This window comes from Pempheris klunzingeri, chromosome 2 (assembly GCF_042242105.1).
Source record: "Pempheris klunzingeri isolate RE-2024b chromosome 2, fPemKlu1.hap1, whole genome shotgun sequence".
In the NCBI taxonomy this organism is placed as follows: domain Eukaryota; kingdom Metazoa; phylum Chordata; class Actinopteri; order Acropomatiformes; family Pempheridae; genus Pempheris; species Pempheris klunzingeri.
This window is the reverse complement of record NC_092013.1, coordinates 9,905,287-9,926,984: the sequence shown is the minus strand read 5'-3', so window position 1 is coordinate 9,926,984 and position 21,698 is coordinate 9,905,287. Positions and strand designations below refer to the sequence as shown.

General features: G+C 42.6%; 1 protein-coding gene across 3 annotated transcripts in view; it reads right to left on the bottom strand.

The window, feature by feature from the left end:
• LOC139218084 (inositol 1,4,5-trisphosphate-gated calcium channel ITPR1) overlaps positions 1 to 21,698 on the bottom strand; it is a 64,435-nt gene that overhangs the window by 13,615 nt on the left and 29,122 nt on the right. Inside the window, exons 39-51 of one of the 3 annotated variants that reach the window (XM_070849624.1) lie at positions 20,911 to 20,946; positions 15,250 to 15,297; positions 13,595 to 13,727; positions 11,808 to 11,995; positions 6,744 to 6,927; positions 6,340 to 6,593; positions 5,151 to 5,351; positions 4,953 to 5,063; positions 4,548 to 4,643; positions 4,309 to 4,452; positions 4,033 to 4,140; positions 3,653 to 3,845; positions 1,587 to 1,709 (exon numbers count right to left, since the gene is read on the bottom strand). In XM_070849624.1, the coding sequence (XP_070705725.1) occupies positions 1,587 to 1,709; positions 3,653 to 3,845; positions 4,033 to 4,140; positions 4,309 to 4,452; positions 4,548 to 4,643; positions 4,953 to 5,063; positions 5,151 to 5,351; positions 6,340 to 6,593; positions 6,744 to 6,927; positions 11,808 to 11,995; positions 13,595 to 13,727; positions 15,250 to 15,297; positions 20,911 to 20,946 (1,819 nt within the window). The remainder of the gene's footprint in view (positions 1 to 1,586; positions 1,710 to 3,652; positions 3,846 to 4,032; positions 4,141 to 4,308; positions 4,453 to 4,547; positions 4,644 to 4,952; positions 5,064 to 5,150; positions 5,352 to 6,339; positions 6,594 to 6,743; positions 6,928 to 11,807; positions 11,996 to 13,594; positions 13,728 to 15,249; positions 15,298 to 20,910; positions 20,947 to 21,698) is intronic. The other 2 variants (XM_070849633.1, XM_070849642.1) reach the window with 2 other exon arrangements.

The window sequence follows — 21,698 nt, the reverse complement described above, 5'->3', positions numbered from 1 at the left end:
CTGCACAAATGTGTTCATTGGGTCGTTTTGAAATCTTGATTTTTGTTAAGATGTAAAGGAGCTAAAGTATGACTCAATAAGACGTTGGTTGTATAAATGTTAGGAATACATGTTGGTTGGGTTTGATAATAAAAATTTGCCATTTGTCATTTTGATCACAACACACTCTCAATATGAATCCAAGTAATCCCCTGACAGACTAAAACCAAACACACAAACATCACTGAGGAGGCTGTTGAACAGAAGCCTTGTTTGAAGTATAAAACATGATGTAAGACTTTTTTTTGATCACCTGATATGTCGTGTATGACTTTGCCCTGCCTGAGCCAATGCAAGCTTTGTTTATGGGACACTAAATGGCAAAGGGCACTCCTGTGTTTATTGTGGTCTCCATAGTGCTGAAAGTCAAATATGAGCTCAAGCTTTGGGTTGTGGTTAGCATGCTTGTGTGTGTGTGTGTGTGTGTGTGTGTGTGTGTGTGTGTGTGTGTGTGTGCGTGTGTGTGTGTGTGGGGGGTTGTCTTAAACAAAGGTGGAGGGCCTCTCAGGTCCTGCTCCTAATCCTGGTCAGGTGATAAGAAGTCAGCAGATCAGAACTTTGCAGTAAAAGGAGATCAGTGGGTCAATACTGATGCCTGGGGTAAGGATTCAGTCAGCTCTTAAAAGTCTATGTGGGTGGCTGCACCATGTGACCTGCATTTCCTGATAATTCTTTTTCATTTTAGAATGTGAAAGAATATAAAGGAATATAAAAGAAAAACAAATATGATCAGGGAACAAGACACAAAGGGGGAGATAAGGGCAATGAGTCTGGGATTTTTCTCTTCTTCCTCTCTGCTTGTGTATTGAGGCTTTATCGCTGGCTGTAGCAATTAGTGCTATAATTTCAGTACAGCCTATTATTGTGGGAGATCCCCTCTGTTCACATCTTTTTAATATGCCTCATCAGAACAAGCGGTAAAATGTAATAGGAACAGTTTGTAGCAGGAAAAGATGTCAACAAGTCCCTTCCTGTTTTGCATCACTGAGCACATAACCTTCTATTGACCTCTGATTCTGCAGAAGTCTGAATGCAAAAGCAGTGCAGTACATACAAATATGTCTCTGTGATGCTGCAACAGCACAAAATCAACATGAAGTAAATGTTTCATATCAACAAAAGAGTGACAGGCAGCTTCACCAATCTGTGTACGAGTATGTGAACACATACAAGGATTCTGACTCCGGTTTTTCAATTAAAAAAAGCCTAAAATCTTCTCATGCGATAGTGGTACAGTGGACATTGGACAGACCTTTATGCTGAAGTTCCTACTTCAGCCACACCAACGCTGCCTTGGGTTCCCTGCTTTGTCTTAATGTATTTGTTGTGTTCTGTTGGGTTCTTGTATTGTAAATGTAAAAACATAATAAAAACTTAAGTCATAAAAAAAAAAGCTTAAAATCATTCTCAATCTATAATGATTGAGCTACTGGAAATGTAAAGTAAGATGATAGTAAGATAATAGTAAGAGGCTGTAAGCAGGGCCAGGGCTCATTTAAAAAAAAATGCTGTTCTCACACTCAGGTGTCGACTCATGTGCCACTGACCTCCATGTACCCCCTCCAGTGGGTAGAAGAAGCAGACTAGCAGGTTCATGAGCACAGCCAGGTTGAAGGAAACGTTACTCCACACTGATATGTTTCTGGAGCACCAGTACAGCACTGGCTGGGCTGAAGAGGAGAGAGACACAAAAAGACACTGATCACATAAGTAGATTTTGTCTATAAATTGTAAGACAAATTGTGAAAATCTCCAAGGCGACAGATTGCTTGTTTTGTCTGCCCAACACTCCAAAAGTGAGAGATATTCTATTAAAGTGGCATAAAACACAGAAAATAAGAAAATCTTCACATTGAATAAGCTGAGAGCCGTGGATATTTGGTATTTTTGATAAATGGTGATTTAGTTTTCGGCTAGTTTAAAAATAAAAAAAATTCTGTTGAATAACTACTTAATCAACTAACTGTTTCAGCATTAATTTGATTATTACAAGCCCATTGTGTGAACAAGCTTTGGAGTTTGGGAAAACTGAGCACATTGGGCTCAGTTATCTCTGGTCATAAAGAAAATAACATGAAGTAATATGAGCCAATGCTGTTAATAATATAAGAACAAAGGTTAATACTGAAAATAAGGATACAAAATGTCAAAACGCAGAAAAAAACAAGACACTTTGACCTTTGCTTCAGAGACACAACATGACTTTTAACAGACTATTTTCTGTCCCCTGCTGTTAGTGGAAAAGAGAAACAGATGCAGGGACTTTTCTCTGTCCATCCCCTCTTCTGAGTGACAGACGAAATATGGCTTTGTGTGGGTATGCAGGCTTGTCTGTGGATTAGAAGTGTGACTGAGTGTGGGTGCGGGTGTGTGCGTGTATTTTTGTGTGTGCGAGCAAGATAGCTCTCAGTTGTGATTCATAATTTTACTGTACAAATGTTTCACGGCTCAAAGAATGTGGAAAGCCCCTGTCTGCTTTTAGACAGTGGAAACATGCACATACATAACACAAGCACACTCAGGATGACATTGCTCGCCCTGCTGATGCGCATCCTTCCATCACTTATCCTGTTCAGGCTTGCAGGGATTGAGGCCCATCCAAGCATGCATAAGGAGAGCGGCGGGTTACACCCTGGACATGTCACCAGTCTGTCACTGGGAGACGTCACAAAGCCACATTCACACCTATGGTTAATTTGGAGTTTCCAATTCGCCTAACCTGCGTGTGTTTGGGCTGTGGGAGGAAACCAGAGCACACAGGCAGAACATGCAAACTCCGCACAGACGGGCGCCAGCTGGCCGACAGGTTCCGGACTATTAGGTGACAATAAGAAAATCACTGCCAGTTATTATGCCAGTTATTATTTCTGGATGGAAAAAATGCACCATCAGATGATAAGCATCAGACACCACTTACAATCAGTCACATTTATTGAGACAATGCAGTCGTCTTGGAAACCATATAAAATGGCTAAAATCACTATGCCGCTGCGCCCTGTTATGCTTTGTTCTTACTTGCCACGTGCTGCTACACCAGCTGTGTGAACAGATTTCTCCATCACCATTGTAGTCTGTTGTAGTCTCCTGTCAAGATAACTGTCAATAGCATCTCTTGTCTGAAGCATTATGTACCGTGTTAAAACAATTAGTGGATTGATCCATTAGATGATTAACGGAGAATTAATCAACAACAGTTTTGATAATGGACTGGCTGCTAAAACTATTATATATATAAGCAAAAATGTACCTGCTGCCACTTTCTCAAATATGAGGACTTGTTTTGAACCGTTTGACCGGCTATATTTTGTTTTGAATATTCAATATCTTCCGGTTTTCTTTTTTTTGTCAAACTAAACAAGCAAACTGAAGGCGTCAAGCTGGGTTGAGTTTTGTGATGGGTATCCGATCACTATTTCCTGATATCATTTAGACTTGAGGATGAATCAGTTTTTGACAGAACATAGTTAATTCAATCATGCGTATCCCATATATCAGCAAGGAACAATTGAGCTTTATGGCACTCCTTTCTACAGTAAAAATGGTTTAAATTCAAGTAAATAATGTAACAAAGAAAGGCAGTCCTGCATCAACACACGCTACATCTGGACCGCACCTCTGAGCTTCTTCTGCCAGTTCATCTCATTAAAGAGGTCCTCTGCTCGCAGGAAGAAGTCGTTGATTTTGCTGCCCTGCTCGTCTCTCTCTGTGGTGTAGTAGACCCGCAGCTTGGACTCTGAGGTCAGAAACTCGCAGATGTTGGGCACGGGGAACACGATCTCCTCCATGGTGCGGTCCTGGCGCACAATCTGAAGAGAGAGAGAGAGAGACGGACACACAGTCACCTCCAAGAAGGAAATGCCCTGATCTCTGTGTGTCCATACAGTGTGTGTTTTGTGACAGTTTCTTTGCAAAAATACAATAAACATTTAGTCTCCTCCATGATTAACTTGTTTTGTGAAATTCTGTTATGTGACAGAGGCCGTGTGTTGTGACCTCTATCTGAGCAGTGTGTTTGGCGTAGAACTCCAAGGCCTCATCTCCCTCTCCACTGGCCCCTCCTGGCTTTAACATGATGGACAGCTCCTTATTATGACGTGCCAACTGTACAGAGGACACACCGTAACAACAGGTGAGCTTGTCACAAAAGAAAACAACACCTGGACAATATATATGTCTCATCATACTTCTGCATGAATGGAAAGATCAATGAACTATTTTTAAAAACTGCATAATGTGAGTCATGCTGCGCCACTGGGATGAGCCACAGACCTGGTGAGCTAAAATGTAGATGTTGTGTCCAACATTTCGAGGGGAAGCAGCATCATGTTCCTCCTCTTCCCCGTTGTCCTCCTCTTCCTTTGTGTCCTCAAACTCTACCTCTCCCTGCAGGTAGGCCTTCTTTATCACCTCCACCTGGACACACACACATACACACACACCAGCTAAGAAGCTGCTGTATTTGAGATGTAAAAAAGAGAGGGACAAGAAGCATAACGTCGTTTCCTCACCAGCTCTTTAGGTCTCATATTGTACAGGATCCTCTCTGCATTCTCACTGTCATGACGGCTCTCCATGATCGCCAGCAGAAGCTTGGATGCATTGTTCTGAGAGTGAAAAAAGCACTAAGAACTTAAGCTTCATCCAAGGGAAACAGACAGTAACCCTGGTGCTCTAGGAAAATGCACTTTGCAGCTATTTGTCTTGGCAGGCAAGCACAAAAGCTACTTCAGTTCAGACGGATGAATGTCCAGCTCTTACACTTGAAGCCTGTTAGTGATATTCCATCCCGCAGTGAAAGGGAACTACTGCACTTTTTCACTCTCCTTTCTTGGCCCAAGACCCAAACACAGGTTTAACCCCTTCCCCAGTTCCAAACAAAGGTGTACAGACTTCCTTCCGGCCAGCTGACTCACCTTGAGCTCCAACACCAGGTCCATCCGCTTTTTGCCGAGTGGGTTGATGTCATTAAGGATCAGAGCGATAATGATATCAATTCCATTGGACTCATGAGTGGCAATGCAGTTCTGGAGGAGATAAATAATAAAATGTATGAAAAAGCAGTGCTTTAGTGAGTTCCAAGCCTCCTCGTCTCCTCTAGTTTCTCAATGTACCTGGTTTTCATGGCAGGGGCCTTGGCAGTACTCTGTGAGGCTCTCAAGAGTTTGGTTGATGAGCGCCACATTCTTCTCATTGATATAAAGTCCCAGTAGACCCAGACCCCCTGTGGTGCTGCCACAGATACAGTCTAAGAACTGCAGAGTCTCACACACGAGGTTGTAGTTGTTCTTGTTGTTTTGACAGCGGAGGAAGTTCTGAGGAGATAAATATGGTTGGATTTGGCAGATAAGAAGTCAAGAGTGATGCAGTGTGATAATTCTGTATGGCCTGAGGCTTATATAAACCATTACTAAACCAAAGTCAAATAGAAAAGCACCCCTCTGTCAGTCATAGCTCAGTGGAAGTTTGAAGAGGACCAAAGACAGAGCACGCTGGTATCTAGATTTTCTTTCCATCAGAAGCTAGCCCAAAATTTTATCCTTTGCATGCTGGTGTGTTTTCAGGAGGATTTGTGCACCAACAGGAACAACAAGGTGTAAAATTTGGACCCATGGTGCTCTGCAAAATACAAAGGAGACTAACTTTGCTCCATCTTCATAATAAAAAACTTGCCAGTGTAGATCTCAGTCACAGAGGAGCAAGAAGTTGATAAACTAGTTTGGATTTTTTTGTAAATTCCTGATTGGAAACAATTGAGAGGAATCTTATTTAAACATTTACTGTCACCACTTGAATATTCATCTTCTTTTTGAATGGAGCCCAAGAGAGCAAGAGCTGAACCAGCAAACAATGGCCAGTGAGTCGGTACAAACTGTATAACACAAGAGAAAATAACACTTGTATAATAAAAATCGTATGACGTAAATTATCCAATTATATTAATTCTAAAGTAAAACATGTTCAGGCATCCCTCTTTGGTTTATATAATGCTCTCAACGCTATAAACATTTCCAGCTGCATTCTCTCTGGATCTGACACAGAGTAGAAGAAATAGTGTGGGGAGTTTTCCTTTCATATGTGTATAAAGCCATCTTAGAATTCAGAACTGAAATGACAGTGATGACTAAGGGAATTGGTATTGGTAATAAAACTGTGAGACGAGTGACTAAAGCTGTGAAACAGTGAAGAAGCAAAAAGCTAAAATGATAAAATGTCACGACCTTGGATTAAAGCAAGGAAAGTGTGAACTGTGCTAGTTGATATCTCTAAAACTAGCAGTGTTAAGTGTGAAGTCTGTCCCACCTGTAGGTCACGGTTGTGATTCTCACAAAGTAGCTGGAGGAAGCGAAGGATGGGCTGCATGATAACGATTACAAAACTCATCTCTCCCTCATCCTGGTTCTTCTCCCCCGCGCTGGGCTGGCCGTCGGCTGTGTTGAAGTGGTCCTCGGGGTCTGCTTCACGACGGTAAGAGTTAAAGGCCTTCTTGGTGGCAGACGAGGCCTCTAATAATTGCTCTCTCACATCCTCAGTCATGACCACTGCTGAGTCTCTGGCTAAAGAGAGACAAGCACCAAAGAGAGACTAAGGATACAGTCAAAACCCACATAGGTTTGCCAACAAATGCTATTTCTTTGGCTCATACATTGTTGAATGCCTTCGCCTCTTTTGTTTGTTACACCACATCACAGTATGTGACCTCTGACCTTTTTTGCGAACAGGAACGTCTTTGTCCTGGCTGTCATCGTCTCTCTTCCTGTTACCCAGGTCGCTGGTATTCACTGTCACCGTGGCTTTGATCTCCAGCTGGGCCCGCTTCATGCGGTCGTAGAAGACCCGAAAGAACTTTTCTGATTTCTTGTCTTCTGTGAGACGGCAAAAGAACGAACGCTGGACAAACGGACAAAAATTTAAAAAGAGGTTATGAATCTTAATGTCTGCTGAATGCAGCCTTGATAAGTGATTAATCATGTCAATAATTTTTCAAGAAAAAAAACCCCCAAAGTTCCTCTGGTTCCAGCCTCTCAAATGTGAAGATGCGATGCTTTTTTCTTTCTTTCTTTTTTTTAATCTCAAATACCATTTCAACATTTAATATCTTTGGGTTTTACCCTGGTGGTTGGACATAAGTTATGAAGAGGTTACTGATCCGGAAAATCATATCGCACATTTTTCACTATTCTCAAGCAAGCAGATTATTCGATAATAAAAACTATTATTAGTTTCGGGCCTAATGTAAACGACCACATAAATAACATGATCTTTAGACTTTCTGTTCCCCACCAAGTTTGCATTCTGCAAATGATATGTTATTTAGAGTGCAGTGAACTAAGGGTGAAACCAATGAACGTGATGTTGGAACACTGAACATGGACTTAGGCTCGAGTTGCCAACTTTATGATCTGGTTTTTGTTGACCTCACTAAACATTATACATTCATAGTGAAGCCAGTCTGGATTTTCTGATGCGACGGGTTAAACGCTGCAGTTATTGCTGTGGAATGGGGTCACACAGAATTAGAACACTTTCGAGGCTGCGAGCACACCGTGTCCCAACCCACAGGGCTGTTGTTTTGATTATGTAAGACCTGTTATCTGCTGCAGCCTATGGAAAGGCTTCGACCAGCAGAAGCAGCTTCGCTACACTAACGGGGTGAAAAATGACACGAGAGGGAGAAGCCTGGCCTACTTACACAGATAGAGAAATGGAGATTGGTGGGGACCAGGGAGAAAGAAAGAGCTGGAGGCGAAAGACAGACACCAAAGAGGGAATAAGGGAGTAAAAAGGAAAAAAGCAGATGATTGAGAGAGGGGAAACAAGAGCAAGAGATAGGGAAGGAGAGAATGTTATCAGACAGTATCTAGGCCAGTTCTCAAAGTTTGTTACATAACCATCTGTCTTTCCAGGTTAGATGTAAAACTGGGCTACTGGAGGAAACAAATAAATGATAGTCACAAGGAAAACGTTAAGCAAAACGGACAAAACAAAAATGGGACAAAAAGCCTTTCTTTCTCCTACTCCAAGGACACTATCTGAGGATGTCTGCACTAAGAGGTTTACATACATTGAAATTTAATTTAAAAACACAGCTAAATCTTTTCATTCATGAATAAAAAAAGGTGACCACTCAGTTAAGAAGCCAAACAAGAGAGCGTATGCAGCTTATTGACACAATACAGAGCAGAGCTAACACAGCGTCGGAGCCAAATTTCTTCCAAAGAAACAATGACATAACTGTGCGCTTGTGCCCCAAAGCAGATTCCAGAGCCTTTTTGTGCCCCACCCCGGCCCTCCACCACTGAGCAGCAACCCTCCTGCACGTACACACTCCGCCAACACTCAGGGATGAGGAGATAGCAGCATGGGGAGGGGGGAAGCTGCCGAGCAAGGCCACCACGTAATAAACAACTTGATGACAGAGTGGAGAGCGCAGAGAGGGGATTAGCTGCACCACTGGCAACCCACTAACAGCTCACAACTCACAGCATGCCTGGGGGGGGGGCAGTGATGGTCATGCCGGTCTGTCTCTGCTCACATAACTCTGTCCTCCAACAGGCAGCTAAAGTGTGGGCCTCCAGGGAGAGGGTGAGGAGGGGTGAGGAAGGCAGAGCAGGCAGGAGGCATGAGGCCCAGGGCCAGGATAACACACATTGATTCAACCAGAGCAAACAGAGAGAAGAGCACTCGCCATAACCCCCCCTCCCCCTCCCATTACATAACTCACACAGACACACGCACACGCTCACACACGTACAGTACAAGCACATGCGAGCTAAGAGAGCGCATACGCTAATACACCCACTGACTTTTTCACTCACAAAACTGGGTCAGCTGTCTGTGCACAGGCACATGCCAATTTTGAGAGGACACGCCCACATATCACACATGCTCTGTGATACAGTATTCGTTCTCAAACTCTGTGACTGCCAACTTTATTCTTATGTAATCACATTCATTTTCCACTGCCTATCATTTTATTAATGTCACGGTGCTCATCTCTAGGATATCCCAAGCTAGAGGTACTGCATTCAGCCCCAGGGTGCAGTCGGGCTCACAGTGCAGGGTTGGCAGGACTAGCACTATGCCGGCAGGGGTATTTCATCTTATGGATCAGGGTTAGCTGAGCTATTATATTTCACTGTGCTAGAGGTAAGTTGTTTGATTGATGGTGGCTGTGAGGTGAACGTATTGGTCATGTTAGAGTTATTAATGATTTTGTCCAGCAGTGAAAGTTTTCTCCTGCAGCAGCAGAGTGAAAGAGTAATTTTTTAAACGGCCTGTTTCTAAGAACCGAGCAGAGTTTAGTGGATGGAGTGAGTCACTGAAACAAAGACAAAGCCTGTACGTGAATATGGAACGTCACAGTAAAAGAAAAAAAACACGAACTTTTATTCTATGGTTTCTCTAGAAATGTACATGAGGTTGCGAAATCAGAACCGAAAAACTAAACTCTCACGTCTAACCACGTAGCTGTCTCTGTAGTGTTTCGATGCTGGTCTTTACAAGCCCGGGTAAGAAAATCTGCTGCCGTATCCTGACACCATCTGTGTTTTGATAGCACTTGAAAAGCAAGGACAAGAGTGGCATGATGGAGGAATGACGTTATGGATGAAGTAACACATGGTGGTCAAGGAGAGAATGGAGTGATAGTAACAGAGGAGGGTGAAGGAGAGAAAGAGGAGAGGGACGAGCATCTCAGGGGCCCCCTGTAGTGTTGGGCAAACACAGAGCCTGTCTGTATCCATGGAGACAAACCCTGAGGGGAATGAGACGGAGAGGAGTGGGGCGAGGTGGGGGCGGACAACGCAAAAAACAAGGTCATAGCGCTTTCCCTTCTCTCCTTCCGTTCCGCCACTTGGCATCAACAAAGGGATGTTATGTAACAGCTATTTATACTCGCGCTCCCTTTCCCTCTCACCCTCCCTCTTATGTCAGGCAGCACCACATGCAAACCAAATGGAACTGCAGCTCTGCTCTCCTTCAAGTCCTTTTCCTCCTTTCCTTTGCCTTTCCTCCCTTCCACAGCCTCCTCTCTCATAATTTTCCCATCTTGAAGAGAGATCGTCCAATCCATTGTTTTGTTTTTTTGAAATACCGGTTAAGCGCACCTGCAATGCTAGAGTTTTTGGAGGGAAACAGAACAGCATGCCATGCCTTTACACGCCAGATGGCTGATGAGTGAAAGCTGTCTGAGCTCTCCCATAGCTATCACAGAAAGGCTGAAATGTGGTATTAATAAAGAGGTGAGCAGCAAATGTGTCTAGAAGTCTTATGACATTTACCCAATAGTCTTGCCTGATGGTAGAACGTCAGTGAGTGTCTGTGCATGCAATCTTGAGTTACTCTGTGTGGTCTATTTCTGTGTGCTATGTAGGTCATGAGTAAATAGTTAACTGTGCTACGTGAGAACTCGATACCCAAAAACCAACAGGTGCTCAGCTCGGCATGTCAAATGAAGACACTGACAAAAACCCAACTGGTATTAAACTTGGTTTGTTTTCTTGAGGAGAAAATAGAAAAAGAGAAGTGGTCAGTTCTTATCTGATGACACTGAGACATTTCAATTCAGAAATCAAGCATAGCTTTTTTCACAAACTTCAAGCTGTCAGCAAAAAGTACCTTGCACTTTTTAACTTTTTTTTCTTAATAAAAAGAAAAAAAAAGTACAGTGGGCAGATGCCAGCGTTCACTAACACTCAAACTGTTGACAATTTTTAGGAAATTATCCAATAGCTCAAGGAACACAAATATTTGTACTATGTGGTACATTTCTAGCACTGCATACAGAGTAGTTTCCCCCCCAGTGAAACCTCCCTTTTCAGAGCAAACTTGGGTGAGAGGAGCTCTGGTTTCTTTTCAATCCCCTCTGTGTTCCCCTGTCCCTCCGCCCTCTCTCCCCACTGCCCCAGTTCCGGAGGCCCAGCATGACCCAGTTTGGGCCAGCAAGAGAGCGCGAGGGAGCAGGAGAGAGGCTGGAATGTTTTGAAGGCTGAGACATTCCTCATTGTTCATTCACACAGGCCTTATGTAACGCAGACGGATCACGTGACGGAGCTCTGCAGCAGCCGTGGGAAGCCAAAGCATTATCTCCGCCACAGTGGCTTCCTCGCTCTAACCTGATTATGCAAGCCCCGTGCTTACACAACAACACAGACGGACAGACAGATGGAGAGACGGGGAGATCAACAGACAGAGCAACAGACAGAGGGCCGTGAAAAAAAAGACGAGCAGGGGGACGCAGACAGAGAAAGAGGAGCTAGAGTGGCTCAGGTTAAAGCAAACTGAAAGAGCACTCATTTACATTGCCTAATGTACACATAACAGTCAAAAGTCAACACATTACAAATATTTTATAATATACTAACCTACAAACTACAGACATTAGAAGCAGCTGGTCTGACCCTTGAGCCAAATGATATAGAGCTAGATAAGAATGTGAGGAGAGCCGCCTGGGTAATGTACATGTGCAGCTATAGTGGCACACTGACCCACATACTGTAGATCCCCTAGTAATGAAAACTTGCATCCATGACACAGTGTGTGCTACTGACTGATCAGATTGTTGCAGATCATTTACAGATGCACTGTGGTATAAGCTGAGCCTCCACATAGATAACAGCCCATGAACTGAAAACACTGAAGATCAGTTACACCAAGTGATATAAGTGAGTCTGTCATTTTTACCACGGTTCATGTTGTAGCAGTTGTTCAGCAGTAAGATATCCCTTTAGTGTCCAGATTTGTATAATAGAGACATGGGTTCAACTGACCTGGATAGTGGTGTTTCCACCTTCCAGCAACGCGATAGCGAGGAGGATGCTTTCTTGGAAGACTCGGTCACTAGTGGTGTTCATGATGAGGTCGATGACCAGGTCAGAGGCTCCCTCTTTGTCCAGGTGACACTGTACCTCTGCCAGGCTCATTTCCCCACGACTCAGGCCGCCAGGACCCCCTAATGCTACAAGACAGGCCAGATCGGAGTCATATGTATCAGGTGCATGGTCTATGAGATTATACTTTCAAATGTCCATTCAAATATGTATCAAATTTGATCAAATATACTTTCATCAGGAAAAATTCCTTGCAAATTGCATGATATGCATGATAATCCTGAGTGAAGTACAGGATGATTTAACAGTACAGCAAAGAAGAAGGAGAAAGACAAGAAAATTTAGTTTCACAAAAATGGTTTTTGCTCAAGTGTATTTCTTTTATATTCGGCACACTACACTGAAAAGCTTGATATTAAGATTTGACACCACTTTGGATACAGCAACCTAAAGTTTAACGAGGAGAAAGATCATTCAGAGAAACGTATTTACTGATCCAGATTGAGACAAAGTACAGATTATCAATGGCAATTCTATTTATATAGCACATTTCATGACATGTTAATTCAATGTTCTTTACATTGAAAGACAACATAGGAAAAATAAAACATGAAAACATAGCAAAAGGAACATTAATATCTAAAAATTTAGTCATTCAACAGTAGGATTTCAAACTGCTGCTAACCCTCTGCTAACCAAGGGAACTGTATAGTTATAGTGTGATTCATTGTACATGACTTTGCCTGCATATTCCCCCCTATGGCCTCAGCTTCAGGGTACTTCAGGAATTCTCAGCCTGGCTCTTGTTTCAGCAACAGGTGCAAAGGCTGTTTTTTGCAGGAAGTAGCAGCCTGTCACCTAGCAACAGTGAAAAATGGATCACACAGGGGAGGGTTATACTTCCTGTGGTCTGGAAGTGTGCCAACATCTTGGTGCGTATGGGAGACATGGTGAACTGGGTACCGGTGGGATTTTATCCAAGTCTCAGAGCTACATATATATACATAAACACATGCACGCACACACATATTAGGCTTTTATTATGGTATCACACCTATGTTACACTGAATACTGCCGTTCGTACCACAGCAGCCATTCTGGTTACTAGGTCAACAAGGCAGCACTGAATTTATATGAAATACAGGCTCACAGCACATACTGTTGGCACCAATTTGTCCTCCAAAATCTATGTGTAGATAAAATGTTACATCATACATGGTACATATCAGAACCAATAACTCAAATAGAAGGAGAAACACTGCACAGAAATGCATTGCTTCAGTATTTTGACTGCAGATAGTAACACAATGACCATGTTATCTGGTAATGATAAGAGTGTTTTGCTCTGTGTGCTCAAAGGGCAGCTCACAGCACCACTCTGGAGCTGATAACCAGCTCAGGGCCAGACAGATAGAGCCCCATCCTTAAATAACATTACTGAGAGAACTTTGCTTTACTAAGATTTCAGGGGCAGAAACCTTTTAGGGTAACCAAAAGCAAAAGACAGTAGTTGTAGTAATCACTGGCAGCAAAGTCACGCTTCTCTTTGGCAGAGAACTCTGGTTACTGCTTCACAGAAACCTCAGCTCAATTACAGATGCTGAAGTCAGTGTGTTCATGTTCATGGCCTTGTGTGGGCTACATTAAACTACACTCATCACTTCCCGCTGTAGAAGAAGAATTACCAACAAACTTCTCTGTGAGCAGCAACAGTCACGGTGTCCCACCTGATTGGTTTTTGCCGGGTCCTACTGGACTGAGGGGGCCATTGCTGAATGATGTCAGGCTGTCTCTCCGCCCACCACTTCGGTGAAAGTTGCCATAGTAACGGTTCACCAGAATCTGTCTCAGTGCCTCGCCCTACAGGAGGAAAAGAAAGGAAGGGATGTAATGACATGATGTCAGCAACGAGGAGAGTACATGTTGTATAACAGAGGTAGCATGCATCATTTGTTATATATTGTGCATTTCAAATGCACACAGACACCTAAACACACCCACTGACCTCAGAAAATGATAGCAAGCCTGTCTGCCATCACGACCATGCTCTCCATAGTTATGGAGTAACTACATAAACTTTTCATTTAAATAATGAATTGAAAGAATTCCTGAGTTTCTATGCAGGGAAAGCTCGCAGGCATAACACGATGTTTATGTCATTTACCACCCACACAACCAACATTGTTATGGATATCATCAGCAGCAGTGACCCTGTGTAGTGACAACGTGAGGTCCTGGTTTTCACTTAGACAGACCTGGGGCCAGCCCTCCCACACTGTGACTCATCCACTGTTGAGCAGTCAGCAGCACGACTTTGTCGTCGTTATGGCAACCGCAGCCCATAGCTACCTGCCAGACCTCCCATGGGATAAAGATGAGGAAATGAAAGGGAGGGTTTTTTTGTGTGTGTGTGTGTTTGTGAGTGATTATGTGAAAAATCATTGTCAACTGTGGGTGGTCCTTGATAGACGACAGCGGCATTATGTAAGCTGCGCTGCTGCAGTTATGCTCTGGAGGTCAAGATTAGTTTAGGTAGGAGGTGTGAAGAACACTATTCTCATCTTTTACTGGCAGGAGGTTAATCAACTGTACATTTCGTCTGTAGCAGTACAGTATGTTCAGACGTAGTTTAGAGATGATTCCCCGGTCTTATTGGGGAGTACTGCCCTTTTTCTGTCTTGAATCTTTAGTTCTGGGCCACTTCCTTTTAGAGTCCTGTCTGAATGTCATCTACCCTGTTGACACAAATCTGGCCTGTATTAACGATGAGCAAACCACCATGCTGGCACTTTATACCTGATGAGTCTCCATAACGATCCAAACTCAATCTTAATTATTCTGCTTTTCTTATTGGACTAATTGATTAAAAAAAGTGATAAAAAATGTATTTCAGATAAATTGAAATGACTACCCTCCTGAAACAGATGCAGGGCTGTGATCAATATGAGGAGGACTTGTTATCAGGGAGATTTACAGCTAAACCACTGCTGAACTGAATAATGTTATCCTCTCTGAAATAATAATTATATATTGATGAACCCCAATCGATATTGTTATTCTGGAATATCGAATTTAGAGCTCGCCTCTTTAATGGAAACAACCGAGGCTCTGTAAAGTCACTGCACCACCATAAACACCATTAGAAAAAGGAGGCAGAGGGAAATATATTGTGAAAGTTATTAACATGGGTTTCTTTTCCTCCTTCAGTGAAATGTGACTCAGTGGTTAGGTGTTTCTTAAAGCAGTGAATGTTAGTGATCAAGAATAAAAAGCAGGAAAAACAAAGACACAAAACAGGCCAAAGACTGTCTTGATATCTCACAGTGACTCCCTGAAGTATTAGAGTTTTTCGTTAAGCTGCCATGCTGCTGTGAGTACCTACCCTCTTCTGGTCCTCCAACAGCTTCTCAGGCTGGTTCTGATCCAGCTGCTGGGTGCAGTGAGGAGTGCGAGCACAGTGATCCAACAGATACAAACACAGGGTTAGTGTTCATGCAGCACGGCAAAGGTAAACTGTCAGGTTAATAACCACAATAGGCGCCTATTAAACTTTTTTAAGTGGCCATGCAAAGATCTGCCCATGTGTATTGCCATGCATTTACAGCTATGTTAGAAACCAGGGAAGCATTATGGCTGGAGACATTAGACAGCTGAGACAGGAGATGTGTTCAGTGTTGACTATTAATAAAACCTTAAAAGACATGTCCAGTGTGATTTGATCTTTCAATTCCCTTAAAACCATTGCAAATGATCTCTCTTTTTATTTTAAATCACCTTATAGGGCATTTGCTTTCTTTCTTCAATTTAGCTGAGTTTCAGTTTTCAAATTGCTGTTTTAAAGGAGTAGTTTGACATTTTGGGAAATACGCTCTGCTGCTTTTTTTTAAATAGAGTTAGATGAGAAGATTGACACCACTGTGCTGGAGCCGCAACAGTAGCAGCTGGTTAGCTTAGATTAGCAATAAAACTGGAACCAGGGGGAACCAACTAGCCTGGCTCTGTCCAAAGGTTAAAAAAAAAAAAAAATCATCCTACCAGCAATCCTAAAGGTCACTTACACTAAGGTCACTAACAACTAGTTTGTTTAATTGATATTTCTTGGTGGGCTGCAGTCGAGAAAAACAATGATTTTTTTCCAAAATGTCAAACTATTATTAGTATTATTATTTAGAAATAATAGAGAATGCAAAAACTGCGCAGAGAGTGAAATCACACAGGAACAGTCATTTAAAGTCAGGGATGAATAAACACAAGGATCCTTGTTGTGAGCATAACGAAACACACATTAATCAAATATAGACTATTAAGAGCTTGTTTTCCAATTCCCTTAATGGTTCACACAAGCAATGGGGATTCAGGTTAGACACCATTTCGCAGTATCAAACTTCAGTAACTCTATATACAGTACGTGTCCACCATGAGGAAAGGAAACTGGTAAAAGGCAATGCTCCACATAAATTGTTATGTAAAAAGACACACTAGAAGTGGCAGGCGAGGGGAGAGGCGATGGGGTTAGAGTTACATAATCACTCCAAAAGGAACCAGGCCACTAAACCACTGACACAGAGCTGCTTACAGAGGCCATCTGTCACCAAAAACACAGAGGGCAAGAGGCAGAGCAAGTGAGAGACGGAGAGGGCGAGAGAGAGAATAACAAACACTAAGATTTACAAAGCTTGACAGTTGAACTAGTCTGTCTCCATCAGTCAGGCTCAAGGACATGATGTACATTATGTATCCAAGGCCTGAGGCCACTACAAGCCTCTAGGACTTCTTCGACAGCTTCACTGCTACGTGGCATAGTTTCTACAAGTTTCCGAACTCTTTACGATGTATAGTTCTGGATGACGATTAAGGCACGACAGGTTGCCGTTACTCCGGATTCTGCGGAAATGTAACACAAATCTTCCAAAAGATATTCCCCTATTTGATGTTTAGATGATGGTGGTGAAGAGCACCGTCAAACGTGTTGTTTCAAAGTCACACGTAGGTGTTCAACTGGGTTGAGATGTGGTGACTGCGCAGGCTATATATGATTCACATCCTTTTCATACTCATAACGCCAATAGTTCATCACACATCTCTGGTGCCCCGTGTGGACGCATCTGCGTTGGTTATGTTTCTCTACTCATGATCTGTGCATCACGCAAGTATCTCTGAAAAAAGATGTGAAAAAAGATGCAAGAAGCACGACATGCAGGTGGTTTAAGAAGAGATGTGATAAAAAAGGTAAAAAATTACTGAAACAACATGTTCGCTTACACTTGTTTATTTCAGTGAACTTTGTAAAGCACTGTGAGACAACTCTGTTGTGATATTGGGCTATACAAATAAATTGAATTGAATTTAATTGAATTAGTCAGAGGCAAGTCGAGGCAGTACCAGCTATAGTACACTCTGGACACTTATGTAGCAAAGCTGACTCTGGATCAATAACTATATGGTATAGCTTCTCTGTGCCAAATCCACTGCTCAAAAATCACCCAGCCCGACGCAGAACACCCCAGGGATTAAATGCTCCCCAAACTCAAAAGCGGGGAAAGTCCTTTGAAGATCTATAAACTGTTTTTAACTAAGTGACAATGTATTTTTCCCCAGATACTTTAACAGGTCTTTAAACCCATAAAGGAGCACTACATCCTCCACTTTATCTGTCACCAATTTTGGAGATAAATGGCCAGTGATGAATAGTGTTTTTTTGTTTTTTTTTAAAAAAGGTAACAGGTAAGAGAGAGAGATGGAGTCTGTTTGTCTCTGCGTGAGTGGGCGTGGGTGTGGGATGAAAGCATAGTGAGGCAGGGTGAGAAAGTGAAAGTGACAGACGTCAACAGAGTGAGAAGGAAGAAAGGGAAAAGACAGAATATACTCACATAATCGCTTGAATACACAAAATGCAAATGATGGCATTTCAAATAAGTTGATAATAATTTGCTATGTAGAATGCACATATTATTTAAAAGCCACACTATTAAGTTGACCATGGATATTGAGCTATAAGCTTTGGAATGCTTTTTAAAAGAAAATATTATTCGCGTATTCTTACTCTTACTAATGACTTCTAATATTTCAGGTAACTTCTGGTGATGAGCAAAACTTGTATTTGGCTTGGCACTTGTCAGCACTTGAGATATGATTTGGAATTTTAGTGTCAGGACTTTGAACTCACTTTTGACCTGCACAACACTTAATCAGTGGGGCATAGTTCAGCAGCTGGTTAGGGGGTGCTACAGCACCCACACACTGGTCCACGCGTCTGTGGATGCTGCCTCACTGTCACCGTATCAGATCACAAGGCAATGTGCTGATCAGGGAAGATATATGCAGTTAATCATCCCCAGTCTGACCATAGACACCACAGAGTAACCCCTCACAGCTGCCACATCCGCCCCGAATACAGTGCATTCCACGAAACTGGAAACTCCCCGGGGCAAACCCCTGATTAGACTCACACCTCTCAGACAATTTGCCAATAGAGGAAATAAAAGTGCGCACACACACACACACACACACACACACACACACACACACACAGAATGCATTCTACTTAATGTTTAGGTGTTTTTCTATAAGTGCATAAATAAATATGTCTTTGTGTCTCTGCAGGCAGAGACTGAGTCATGTTTAAACCAGTGGTGAATGACATGAACGCTGGGGTTTACCACTCGGCTGCTTGTTATGCGCAGACAGAAAAACAGACTAAATTAAAAGACAGTGCTCTGTCATTTTCATTGCAACTGACCTACTTCTATACCAGCACTATAAAATTAATTTCTGTCTTGACCAGAGTGGGCAAAGCACCGCTGTGGGAGTGGGAGAAAATGTGTCAAGCAGCTTAAAAAGCAAGGCAGATGCTATCTTAAAAACTCAAAGTCAAAGAGAGGGTTTTTCTTCTGAATCCATCTATCGACATGCTTGCCAAGGGAAGAAACAGGGAGGTGAAAGGGATGAAACATGACTTACGTCCATGATGGAGGGCTTGCATAACTGCTTGTGACTAGACCACACACACGTACACACGCACGCGCACACACACACAGGCGCACACACACACGCACAGCCAGGTGAAGGAGGGGAGCCTGAGAGCAAAAGCCCAACACTGTGTATGCTGAACTCCTCTTACATAACTCTGACAGCCAAAGAGCAATGGATTGAGCTGATAATCACCTCTCTGACATTTATCAACGGTGTGGAATGCACACATCTGTGAGGTCAAAAATTCATCCCTTGCTATCTCCATTTCAAAAAATACCTTGATAATAAGTTATTATGCAGAATACTACTGCATGAACCGATTTCATGTGAGCCATATAAGCCAAGATTCCTGTTCAACAAGCTCACACACTCACCCTGTTTCTCTTCAGTCATTTACTATGCTATTCTGCTTTACTCAAAGGGCAACAGAGGAGACGAGAGCCAAGTGCGCACTTTCATATCACACCTACACAAACACTCACAGCCAACTTCATTAAGTTTACACAGTGTGGGTGTGTGTTTGCATCCATGTTGGAAAGGGCGTGAGTGGAAGGGGGCAGTATTAGGAGTAGTTGAGGAAATGTGTCACAATGATTTAATGGGGCCGAAAAGGAAAAAGAGGAGAAAAGGAAATATGAAGATGGGCACATGAGGTGGGGTGGGGGTGTGTAGGGGGAGCGAGTTTCTACTCAACTGCCAGTCTTGCATCAGAGCCGCAGTTTTCGTGTAGACAGACAGAGATCCAGCACTTAACAGGTGTGTGTAGGGATCATCTCTCTCCACACGCTCATGCACACAGGGCCCCCCACACCCAAACCCAAACCCCCATGACTGCAGCTTGCATTTATACACACAGGTGTGCACGCAGACACACACACACACACACACACACACACACACACATACACACAAACACACAGAGAGAATGGCAGTGTGGGTAAACAGCTCCTCCACACTTTTATTGGCAATTACTGCTGAAGGTCACACATCAGCGGAGGGGCTGAGTTCCAGGAAAAAAAGCCTGGTTCTTATGTAACCTCAGCCCAGCGTTGGCAGGGACCCAGGAATCGTGCAGCTCTCAGGCAAAGAAAACTAGGACACAGCCTCAATGACTGCCACAGCCCCTCACATTCATTAAAACACACACATATAAGGCACTCGCACAGCCACAGTGCCCCCTATTGGTGCCTGCAGGAGACACAGGGGAAACACCCTACAAAAAGCTGAACATTGTCAAAGACCATAAAAACACTGATGGAAAGAAAAAGAGAGGGAAGGAAGTGATACAACTTTTATGGCTTTACTGTCTTCACCTTCCTTTGTGTAAAACCAGACAGTTACAGATATAGAATGCCAGCCTATATATATAATTGAAGTTTAATAAGAAATTGTCATCACATTTAATTTATGCGTCATTGACATTGATGGTTGATATATTCTGCATTCCTTTATCTTCCTGATCTTATATTTGTCTTTATTCATGTATTTTTGTATCGATGTCCTCTTCTCTCTTTTCACATTAGCTATCTGTTTTCATAGTGTTTGTATATGCGTAAAATAAAGTGTCATGTCAGCATTGACCTGGAATTAATGTTAAAAAAAAAAAAAAAATACAGAAATAAATGCCCCAGAATGACTTTTACATGACATGGTGCTTACATTTGGCAGAAAGTAGGGCATCTAAATGTCCAGTGTGAGAACAGTGAGTAGAAGCAAATGCAGCACTGGCAGGTTGCCCAGCCATCCAGTGACTGACCTTGGAACTTGGAATAACGCAACTCAGTTGAGCAACGTGCAGTCAACCACAGCACTCATCTACTTATGCTGTCTGTCTCTCTCTCTCTCTCTCTCTCTCTCTGTCTCTCTCTCTCACCACTTTCAGTTGATCTACACAGCGGTTTATGGCAGACAGTGCAGCAGGTGTGTACGACCGAATCAGCCTACCTACCGCTAACTACAACACACAGCAGCTGCTACAGGACAGTTAGAGAGCAACTGCTAATGTTACACAGACACAACAGATAGCAGCTCATGGAAGCAGGGGTATGAGTACAGGAAAAAGAGAAAGAACCTTCGGCATATCCATCTCATCATCGAAGGCCCTGAGCTGAAAGAGAACAGAGGGTTTAAGGGGTTAAATAACAACACAGGAGGGAGGAAGCTAAAGCAGAGGTCAATGATACAGCATGGCATGTTAGTTAAGGCTGTGGTGACACATATCAACTTCGGCAGCACAGAGGAAGTTTAGTATTTATTAACGGATATTACCCACAGTGCGCAGAATTAGTACCGTCTTGTACAGTGGTGAGTGTGGCTGAAAGCATTTCTGAGAAGTGACCAGTCCTGCCCTTCAAAATAAGGGTACCCTTGGCAGTTAGTGTGTTAAGAGTCTGTGTGTGTGTGTGTGTGTGTGTGTGAGATGCAGTCTGACTGATCAACTACATCTGCATGGATGCATAATTTAATAACATCAATAACATTGCCACATATCAAAACATATCATATATATCTCATATTGGAGTTTTTGTTTTAAGTCTTCAGTTCAGATATGCTTCCATTTCAACTTAAGTATGGGACAATTGGTCTTGTAGGAAGTGGAAAAAAAATATCTCTGAAATCCATTTAAAAAAAGGCAATGTTGTTTTATTTATAGTCGCTGAAAAGCTGGCCTCCTTCTCTGAATAGAAATCCAAAACATTATGCACCAGTGTCAAAATACATTTTGAAAAAAAAAAAAATCAAGTGAAAAACTCAATTCAATATTTTCTATAATTGAACTGATTAATTATATGCAGTACGCTATACAGTATATGCACATACAATGTACACGATGTACATGATTACCCCACTATGTCTGTG